Source organism: Thamnophis elegans, chromosome 3 (genome assembly GCF_009769535.1).
Source record: "Thamnophis elegans isolate rThaEle1 chromosome 3, rThaEle1.pri, whole genome shotgun sequence".
Classification (NCBI taxonomy): domain Eukaryota; kingdom Metazoa; phylum Chordata; class Lepidosauria; order Squamata; family Colubridae; genus Thamnophis; species Thamnophis elegans.
Genome location: NC_045543.1, coordinates 33,762,097 through 33,773,723, shown reverse-complemented (window position 1 = coordinate 33,773,723; position 11,627 = coordinate 33,762,097). Strand labels below are relative to the sequence as shown.

Sequence of the window (11,627 nt, the reverse complement as noted above, 5' to 3'; positions counted from 1 at the left end):
CCAGGGATGTTTATGGTAGCCAATGTAGGATATATAACTTTGATGTCTAACTAGAGATAGCCATGGGAACGTGTGCTTTATTGACTCCCAGGGCAGAAGAGTTAAGGAAGCACACTTGTATATTGGTCAGAATCTGCATTCTGACAAAGGAGAGGGGTCATTATCAGCTTAATCCCATTTGCATGGCCTAAAGGTTTTTAGGTGCTGCTTTGCTTCTAATGGTTTCCATCCTGCTTGATTAAAAGTTCCTTTTGAAATAATCAGTTTCAAGAGTCTTTACTTTCTCAAGTTAGGAGAGGAGCCGTTACACTAGGAAAATTGAATAATGTAAGTAACATTTAATTCACAAGTGGTCACATAATCATTCCCATTTCCTGCAAATAGCAAACTATTCATCAATGAACAGCATTAGGCATGTTAATTACTGAGCAGCTTCAATCATCTGAAAATATCATCTGAAAACCAGAGGAACCTCTTAGCTAGATATTTAGAAAAGGAGGCAGGTTGGCATCAAGCTGATATTTTTTTCTTCTCCTAGATTTTCAAAATAACAAACATGATCACGGAGAATCAAGAATGCACTGAAAAATCTAAAGGAAAAATGTAATATTCCCCCTCAAGTCCTCCTGAACATGGGAAAGCTCAAAACAATGAAATAGGAAATGTATTTGCTACATGTTTAAGTCTTTGGCATCAGCAAATTAAAATGAATGCCAACTGGATATTTTCAGCCAGTTGACCATACTGTTTACTACTCAGGACACAAAAACAAAGAAACTGCATTTTTTTCATAATCAGGAAGGATCTAGTGAAAGTAGTATTTGGGCATAATGTAGCAATGATCAAATATTAGCCATTACACTTCCTGTACAACCTTTTAATATGAAGGTTATCCAAGTATATTCTCCAACCACTGATGCAGAAAAAGAGGAAATTTTATGGTCCAGTGTTTGGATCAACTTGTCCAATTTTATGGACAAGTTTTATGATCCAGTTTTACGTGAAATCAGTAGAATATGCAAACAAAATGTGCTATTTGGAGATTGGAATGTCAATGGTGGAAATCATGATGAAGAAAATATAGTTGGACTATACGGATTAGGAAACTGAACTAGAATGGTCAGGCATGAATGACAGGAGCACACATGAAGTTCCAATTAAACTGATTTATTACAATTCATGCTTATGCACAGGAATTTACTCAACTAAACTTTAGCACTATTTTGGCACTAGATAAAGTCAATGGAATTCAAGACAAGGTGGATTTAGTCTGTTTGTGATTATGTAAACACTCTAGGCTGATTCCTCTTTTGACTTGCCTCCAGGTTCTGCCACTCCTTCTCCTTCAAGAACAGAACAATGTATCAGTTTCTGGCAATCTAATTACTTCACTGCTATCAAAATCTTCAAACATTTAAAGTGTTGGACATCATAGAAGATGAATACAAAAATGAAAATAACTATGCTATTGGCAGAAGGATGTGGAAGACTCAGCTACAAGAGCAAAAATGTGGCCAGACACTCACTATGGAACAGATCATGAACTGTTCATGTACAAGTCCTCCGGGAGTGGGCGGCATACAAGACAAATAAAATAAATAAGTTCCAAACTAACCTAAAGCATAAGAACAAAGCCAACTTGTTTCTATGATACAATCTTGAGCATATATCCACCATTTTCAAGGAGCTTGTCAGGAATTGCTTGGAAGCCCTGAACCTAATTTGACAGAGGATCAGAGGAAATGAGGAATAATATCAGAGAAATTGTTAAGAATAAATGTGAAAAAAGACTGCCAAAAATAGAATAAAGAACACTAGATGTCAGAATAAGAAGTGGAAATTGCCAAAAAGAAAACAGAAACTAAAGTAAATATAGGCAAAGATCTCAGAAAGCAACCAAATAAAGAGTTTCAGAAAGCTGTTACAAACGACAAGAAGTGGTATTGACACTAATAAAGACACTGAAGACAGGAAGGCCTGAAGGGCCAGAATAGGGATAAATATTTCTGAAGACAGTGTACCAATATGGTCACTAAGAGATGAAATCAACTTAATCCATAAACACATAAACCATAATTTGCGATTATTCTGTAAGCAGAGAGTCCTTTTTTCCAAAGGCATCAAATGATGGTAAAATGAAAAATAAAAGCCACATTTATTTCCAGGCTCCAACTGGTCATTCACCTTTGCTATGGAGGTTATTTCGAGCCTTCACTAAATCTGGATCATCAGCGCTGACTCCAAGAATACGCATGGCCGTGTAGTTCAGAGCAGTAGAAAATACCTTAGACAAGTCCTCAATGTGTCTAACAGACAACAAACAAGAAAAGTGTTAGGTAGATGTGTTCACACAAGAAAACCCAACTGTACTTCAAGTTCTGTGAATTTTTAAGAACTGATTAAACCAAAGAAGGCAAAATAAAAGAGCATGGAGTAATTTTATTACAACTTGACGAACAATGGCTATATTTTAGAGTTTTATTTTAAATGCATAAAAGAGAAATATAATGCTGCAGATTGAGATTAGGTAGAATTACAGTTTGCTTGCAGAATCAATTCACCAGAAATAGGAAAAATTAATACTGTAATCCCTAAGCTTTCAAATGATAAATCAGAGCAGCAAAGCTTAATGAGCACTAGTGATAACAACTCTATGGATTTGTTTCCTATTCATCCAGGCCATATAAATGCCATATAAATATTAGGAATATGGTGTTATCTGGGCTGTTTTGAGTTTCTTTCTCTCTTCTATTAATTAAACATACCACCTTCTAGACAATGTGGAAGACAGAAGACAATGTCTTTTAGACAGAAAGTCATTCCTCAACCTCATTTGTGAAAGGAAGCTATTAGCGCATTTTAACAATGCAATAAATCTAAAATTTCTTTCCAAGAAATATAACTATAGGAAGGATAGCTTTAAAAAGAAAACAAAGAAGTCTGGACATCTCACTATCTATAGCTACAATTAATGTATCTGTTAGAAGAAGCATTGGAAACAACTGCAGGAACCAGCCAGGAGTTCCCAGCCCATAGGTGGGTAGGAAACATTTTAAAGTAACTCCACCTTAATTGATCTGCTATGAATTTGTCTGGAAGTTATTTTTATAGTTTTCAAGACTACACATTAAACTAGCATTAAGAAGTCTTCCTGAAATTCATATCATTTTCATTTGCTGAGTTTAAGGGGTTTAAGAAGCATAAATAGGACTAAGCAACAGAATTTCCACCTATTCCAAACAAAGCCACTGTCTGTTCTAAGCCCTCCCCTCATTCTCACACTTTTTTTTCTACCAAAGTCATTCCCTCTGCCTTTATTTTATACTATTTTGGTAATAAAATCATAGTGATGGAAGGAACCTCAGAAGTCTTCTAGTCCAACCCTCTGCTCAAGGCAGAAGCCTTATGCTATCCCAGTCAAATGATTGTCCAGTCTATCCCCTCTTGGCTTCATAAAAAATCTGTCAATCGTGACTCTAGAATTACTGAACAGTTATTAAGAAAGTAGTGTTTTATGTAAAGGGAAATCTATACTTATATTTAAATTAGTGTAGATTATGACAGGACAAATGTTATTAATAAACACAGGTGTGTTTATTAACTATGTTGGAGCCCCCAAATTAATAAAAATTAGTCAACATGACAAAAGACATATATAAGATACAAAACAGAGTAAGCTACAGGCCATTGCAATAGCAGATAAATTGGATAAAACAAAGTATTGGCAGGGAAGGAAATAAGGGATAAAAAGCACAGATTATGCACAAGCTTTTTTGGTTCAAGTTGATGTCTTGTATATTTCCTAGAGATAGAAAAATGTTCGAAATAACTATACAGATAATTCTCAACTAACAACCATTTGTTTAGTAATCGTTCAAAGTTACAGAAGAACTGAAAAAAGTGACTTATAACCATTTTTCACACTTATGACTATTGCAGTTTCCCTGTGGTCACATGATCAAAATTCAGATGTTTGGCAACTGACTTATATTTATGATAGTTGCAGTATGCCAAGACTGAGAAAGATTCTCCAAGGTTTCATAAAATATTTCACTGCAATAGTAGATTTTTGCAAGATAACCAATTTCTACTACCCTTTCAAAATGCAAAGTAATTGTAGATTTCTTACTGATTTCTTAAGGCACTAAACACTCTTGGCCAATTCCTGAAACAGGTATCATCTTCTCCTTAGGAATCCCAACCATTTGCTCCTGAAGTAATTGGCTAGGCATTGATGCCCATCAGCAATAAGAGCTTTTGCCTTTTTATGCCTTTGGTTCAAGCATGTATGATATGCCACTGTGTAATATGCTTATGAATTCACACTGCCCACACCAAGAGCGGCATATCAATCCCTTCTGAACCAAGATGGCATTTGCCAGCTGGAAAAAGGAGTGACTGTCAGATATTTACAATTGAAAAAAAATTCAGGGACATCTCTATTTAGGCTGAGGAGAACTGAAATGTTGCTAGTGCTGCTGCCACCACCACTGGTAATGAAATAGCAGAAAGTGGGGAAAGTCCTTCTGAAGCAACGGCTTTTGAGCTTTACTCACAGGCCCCATCCTCCATCTGGGAGTTGCACTGAACGCAAGTAACGCACCATCTCCTTCCTACTTTCTTCTGGGAGTGGAATCTTAGCAACATGGCACACAATCAGAAGTCCTGTTGGAAGAAGACCAGAAGGTAGAAAAATGCAGTTAAGGCTGGAAAGCCTTTTCAGGCAGCAACAACAAGCTGTTGAAATAATGAATGGTCTCTGAGCTTCTGCTGAAATCCAATGAACTGGAATGCTTAGCCTTAAAAGATTCCAAGAGGCCTGGAGACAGACTTGTCTTTTAAACTCACCACCGTCATGAGCCAATTTGTTCTAGCTATCTATTCATTTTAAACTATTAGTCAGTAATTGGTAGCATGTAGAGAAACATTTACCGTATTTTTCGGACTATAAGACGCACCTTTTTTCCGCAAAAAAACAGGCTGAAAATCTGGGTGCATCTTATACATCGAATACAGCATTTTTTGCCTCCTGAAGTCCCACCCCTTCACCAAAATGGCCATGCATACCCTTATGGAGGCTTTCAGAGAGCTCCTGGGGGCTGGGGAGGGCAGAAATAAGCAAAAAATGGGTGGTTTTCTGCCCCCCCCCCCAGCAGCACTCTATAAGCCTCCATAAGCAGTTTTTTTTGACACAAAAAAACGGGCCTATTTTTGAGAAAAAACGGGTCATTTTTTGCTGATTTTTGCCCCCCCCCCCCCCCAAGGATATTCGTGCCTTTTATTTGAAAAAAAAAGGGCCCATTTTCATGAAAAACTGTCCGTTTTTGGGAGGTTTCCATAGTGAAAAAACTTTTTTCCCTTTTGGAAAGCTCTTTAACTGATTGATGAAAATTACATTGATCAAGTGCTGTGCCAGCAGAAACAAATCTTAGGTGCTTCAGATTGTCAGTGATTTCCTTCTCCAGCACATGGATAAATATACCTGGAAACATCTACCTACCTACCTACTCTCTCTCTCCCTACCTACCTACTGTATTTCTCCCTCTATCTCCCTCTATCTACCTACCTTCCTACCTACTCTCTCTCCCTACCTATCTACTGTATTTCTCTCTATCTATCTCTTTCTATTTCTCTTTCTCTATCCCTCTACCTACCTACCTACACTCACTCACTCTCCCCCTACCTGCCTACTGTATCTATCTATCTATCTATCTATCTATCTATCTATCTATCTATCTATCTATCTCTCTCTCTCTCTCTCTCTCTCTCTCTCTCTCTATATATATATATATATATATATATATATATATATATATATATATATATATATATATATATATATATATATATGATTTTTTTACAACCCCTGGTAAGCCCCAATTATGGGAGGAAGCTAACTGCTTCCATCATCTGTCCTTCGGCTCGTCACAAGAGTCCATCACGACAGAAACCCAATATTTTTACTGTTGCCTTTGTTATATTTGTGTTTTTTTATTTGTGCTGATAAATAAATAAAGGGAGACTAGTATAGATCTATTTCAAGCTATTTAGCTCTCATCAGCTAGCCATACCCTAGCAATATAGCCCAGGTTCAAATCCCAGTAAGGGTATGGCTAGCTGATGAGAGCTAAATAGCTTGAAATAGATCTATACTAGTCTCCCTTTATTTATTTATCAGCACAAATAAAAAAACATATATATATATATATATATATATATATATATATATATATATATATATATATATATATATTTCTCTCTATATATATATATATATTTCTCTCTCTCTCTCTATCCCTTTATCTACCTTCCTACCTACTCTCTCTATCCCTACCTACTATATTTCTTCCTATCTCTCTCTATCCCTCTATCTATCTACCTACCTACTCTCTCCCTACCTACCTACTGTATTTCTCTCTCTCTTTCTATTTCTCTCTCTCTCTATCCCTCTACCTACCTACACTTTCTTTCTCTCTCCCTACCTACCTACTGTATTTCTCCCTCCCTCTCTCTCTATCCCTCTATCTACTTACCTACCTACTCTCTCTCCCTACCTACTGTATTTCTCTCTCTATTTCTCTCGCTATCCCTCTACCTACCTACACACACACTCTTCCTTCCTACCTACCTACGTATTTCTTTCTCTCTCTCCCTCCCCCTCCCCCTTTATCTACCTACCTATCTATCTACATAACTAACTATTCTCTCTCTCTCCCTACCTACTTACTGTATTTCTCTCTCTTTCTCTCCCTCTATCTACCTACCTACTTTTTTTAAAATTTGCCTCTTCAAAACCTTGGTGTGTCTCACTTTGGTGCGTCTTATACTCTGAAAAATATGGTAATTAATTCTGAAGTAGCTACAACCAATGTAGCTTAGTAGATTTTTTGCCTTTGATACAAAACACTGATCATCTGACCAATGCATGACCATCTGTGAGAAGAAGCTATTGGGACCTTTCTTGTAATAATACCTGGCAACAGAAAGAGAGGTCCTCCATAATCCTCAGCCCAGTGACCATCCTCTGCTTGTAGGCCTGCAAAAAATTTCATCCCATTTAGCGCTGCCTCTTCTGCAGTACAGGCTGTAGGCAAGATTGGGAAGACTTTAGTCTGCAAAATAGAAAGAATTGGAACCAGAAAGTAATATAAATGACCAGACTGTATAGGTCCATAAAAGTCTAAAGAGAACTGGCATATGTATAAAGATGTTCACTGAAGTCTACTGCTTTATTCAAGCAGTACAACGTATGGAGGGGTACTTAACTGCTCTCTCTCCTTGATTCTGGTACAACAGATAGGATAGCAGCTGACCTTGGATTTGCTCCCTAGGCAAACCAAAAACAGTTCTGATACCAGCCAGAAAAGATTCATAGTGAATTTGTTTACTTGTTCTTTGTTTATTATTTTTTACAAATGATTGAACATATTCAGAACACCTTCCTCCTCCTATTTTCCCCACAAAAACCCTGTGAGGTGAGCTGGGTGGAGAGGGAATGCTTGGCTCAAGGTAATCCACTAGGCTTTAATGGCTAATGCAGGACTAGAACTCAGTTTCACACTTTCTAGCCTGATGCCTTAAGCACTAGACCAATCCTACTGTATGATATATCTAGCCCTGCTTTCATTTAATCTATTGTTTTATGGAACCAGCCAGTATCTGTATGCTTCCTAAAGGGCAGTATCCTCTTTCACCTTGTGAGAATCTGCTGAATATTGCTTCTGGACCCAGATCCAACACACTGATGCCTGAAACACTAAAAGATATTAGTAAGAGAAATATATAGAATATGAGCCTTCTTCAAGCACTTTCTTATATATATTGGAAAGTAATATTTCTAATTACAGAAGACTAGAAATAAAAGTTGAAGTCTGCAGTATAAGTCATGTATTTCAGATGGTATCTTTCTAAAAACAGAGCCGTAGATCGCTTTTGCATCCTTTCTCCAATTTACAGAGGGCCAGCACTGACATGTGTACATAAACCATCTGACTCCATCGCATCTTCTCATAGTTTTGTCCTTTCAGAGGTTTTTGTCAAGCAAATCAGTTTCACCATATTTGCCCATTTCCAAAAGAAATTAAGTAATAACAGACAAGCTCCCCAGAAATATGATGCGCTCTCCCACCATTACCATTTTCCCTTTTGCAAAGACAATGTGCGTCATGGGACAATTCCTGGATACTCATGTTAACAGTAGCGCTCCACAGATCTTCACAGTGCCTCACATGACCCAAAGATGCACTATGAATTTGCTCTCTTCCATGTCTGCTAGAGTACAGAAATATTTTGCAACAGACAAGCTGTCCTGCTCCCTAAAGACTGAACTTGAAAGAAATTGCTGAGAGTTTTGCAAGCTGTCCATCCCCCTCCTATCTCATATTCACAACAGCATCAGTCACTTACTGTGTCCAGCCCTAGAGAATGAGCCTCCAGGGCAGTCTGCTCCCGCTCCACACCCTCGCCATCTGCTAGATATCGCCACCGCTGCCGACCTTCTTCATTACTCAAACGCCAGCGGGTTAAGTCTGTGGCTGGTTCTGTCTTATATGGGCCTCCTCTTCTCCGTAAATATCTAACAGGGGTGAAAAGCAAAAGAGAGACCCTAGGTAAAGCCTTCATCCTAGCATTGCAAATGAAAAATGTCCAAGCATTAGGATCCAAGCAGTGTCTGAAACTTGTTTTTTAGGATTCCAGCTTAAAACTAAACTATGGATTAACTGTGGATAAAATAAAACTCGCTACAGCCACATGTAATAGAAAATGTAAGGAAATAAACCCATTGGATAAGTAAAACAGAACAATTAATCAGTAGAACAGCTTTCTTCCAGAAGTTATGAATGCTCCAACAGTGGTAGTTTTTAAGAAAAAACTGGACAACCATTTGTCTAAAATGGTATAGGGTTTTCTGCCTGAGCTCTAGAATACCTCCAAGGTCCCTTCCAATTTTCTGTTAGTCTATATCTGTTTAAATGTGTAATCTCAAAATCCAATAAAAAATTAAATCAGGAAATAAAACATCTACTGTTTCTCCCTGTATGCTTCCAATGTGAAGCTGCTTGGTTTGTGGAGGGTTCAGCCCCATTCCTGCCTCTCAGCATTTGCATCTCTTCTATTAATCATACCATGATATGCAAACAGCCAATTATGGGCTATTCATCTAATGGTAATTCAATGTGCTTTGGCTTAGTTCAATATTTATATAGGTAGTCCTCGACTTACAACAGTTCATTTATTGTCCCAAGGTCATATGATCATCTTTTGCAACCTTCTGACAAGCAAAATCAATAGGGAAGCCACATCCAATTAACAACCAGGTTATTGACTTATCATCTTCAGTGATTCACTTAACAACTGGTCATAAAATGGGACAAAATTCACTTAACAAATTTCTCACTTAACAAGAAATATTGAGGTCAATTGTGATTGTAAGTTGAGGACTATTGTACTCAGCTAATATACTCAAACTCTTAAGAGTAAAAATGCACCAGTAATTACTTGCACACCTTCTGATGGTGTGATACTGGGGATTGTGTCAATTTCAACAGATGATGTGGGAAAAGTTACAATGTTTTAATTTAATTTAAAAGGGCTTCTATTTTTGGACAAAGTTCTAAATCCTTCAAATAGATGAACCAAAGAAACATCTCTGTTGACATCAAATTCCCCTCAAACGGCTTTTCTCTGGGACTGCTATTTAAAGAGCTGCATTGGTGACCTTTTTACATGTTTGAGAATGATTTGCTTTCCAATAGCTGAGAATATATGAGAATAAGGTTAAATTGTTGGGTCTTGATGTTTTCTGAGCTCAGAGTGCCAAGAATCCAGGCTCCAAGCCGATGTGCTGCAGGCATTCTTACCAAACTAGCCTTTTTACATCAGCCTTCTTTGGTCACTAACTCCCTCAGCACCTCTATTTTAAGGGATTATTTTTACCATGTATCTTTTTATTCTGCCATTTATATGGGATTTGTCAATTTTACTATGTTTAATCTAGAAAAGGTTTATGGCTATTGCAAACCAATTCAAGTTTTTCTATGTTATAGTAGAGAAATATAATACAGAAGAAGAAGAAAAGAGGTATAAAAATACAAGAATGAATTTGATGACTAGATAATATGAAATATTATCAAAATTAACCTTTTTTGTGAAACGAAAGGACAACCAAACCACAAACAGCCTCTGTGTGATTTAAATTGTTTAACAGAGAAAGAGCATAGAGCAATAATGTATGTATCACATCATATATACATAGTACAAATATGTTTTTAATTATTCCCATTTTGTCAAAAAAAATTAACGGGTAGATGATCACAGAAGATTCAAATCCCTTCTCAGACCATGGGAAAATGTGTCATTTTTTAATCACCAATTACGTCCTGGACTTTTCATTCTTTTCTTTTTTTCTTTTTGCATCGCCACAAGTAAAGCATCCTAGTGATTTTTCCAAACAAAGCTAAAACTAAAACGACCAGAAAGCTCTGGAAGAAGCCTAAAATAGGAGAGATGCCAAAATACTCACGTTCCATCCATCCTGTCTCTCTGAGCTAAGGTTGAAGCCTGCAGGCAGTAGCATAAGGACCGGCATAAAATAAAGTACAGCCAAGGCTGGACTTATCACACACTTCACAGCTCGACTGTTTCAGCGGCACGCTGGGATATGAAGTCTTTTGTGTAAGTCGTGGCCCAAAGCAGTTCCTTCTTGAGAACTACAATTCCCAAGAAGCTATTGGAAACATCCGATCTGAACTGATATAAGCCCATGAAAGTACGAGCCAATCACGAGAGTTTAGGTACAATTGAAGGCGGAGTCAGTTTCCAAGTAAAGCTTGCTGTTGGTCTCCTATGGGAAAGGAGAAACCTTTGCAGGGAGTAATCACAGAAAAACGAGTTATTGGATGTGGAACAATAACAGGCGCTGGTGGCTTTAACGGAGCAAGCGAGAGGATCCAAAGAAATGCAGGGACACAGCAAGTCAAATTCCGGCGCTTTCACCATTGAAAATTTAAAGCCGAGGCCACGGAGGAGCGCCAGCCCTTCCGCGCTTTGATCTGGTTTTCCTCCTTAGAGCTTAAATGTGGACTGCTGCAGAGCTTCCATGCGAAGGAAGCGAGTCTGGCTCAGATCAGTGACAAGAAAATGGGGATGGGAAGAAAGCCGCAAAGAGCACAGAAGGGACGCTTCCAAATTAAGTGCAAAAATCATGTGTTGGGGCTACAGCCCTTTGCAGGATATGAGGCAAAACTTCTTTCAAGCCAGCCAAACCAATGTAACTCTCCAGATATAGATACCTATAGTTGTAGGGCATTAACACCAGGTGGAAATCTTCCGGTGAAAAATCGCATCATGCTGGGGATCTCTGTAGAATTTAAAGTGATTTACAGCTTCACAGCAAACCAAACATGTTCTTGGATTATGCCTAACTCTGACAGATTGTGGCTGGAGGGAGGCAGTTAACGATTGAAACAGTTTGAGTTACTGAAATTAGCCCGTAGTGTCATCTAACGAACTTACTATTTGCTTTTGCTAAATAAAGAGGCTTGGCTGGTTCATCTCTAACAAAGTTGGTCATTATTGCTGAGATGTTCAATTAGCACCAGTAGGCCGAGGACTAGCTGCTGCAGTGT

General features: G+C 37.9%; 1 protein-coding gene across 1 annotated transcript; it reads right to left on the bottom strand.

Annotated features, from left to right (window-relative positions):
- Positions 1-2,094: 2,094 nt before the first annotated feature.
- LOC116506306 (lanosterol synthase-like) lies at positions 2,095-10,591 on the bottom strand. Its single transcript, XM_032213981.1, has 5 exons — positions 10,523-10,591; positions 8,407-8,575; positions 6,974-7,112; positions 4,557-4,665; positions 2,095-2,306 (listed from the first exon to the last, which is right to left on the bottom strand). The coding sequence occupies exons 1-5, from the start codon at positions 10,531-10,533 to the stop codon at positions 2,177-2,179; spliced, it is 558 nt and encodes a 185-aa protein (XP_032069872.1). The 5' UTR covers positions 10,534-10,591; the 3' UTR covers positions 2,095-2,176.
- Positions 10,592-11,627: the final 1,036 nt, after the last annotated feature.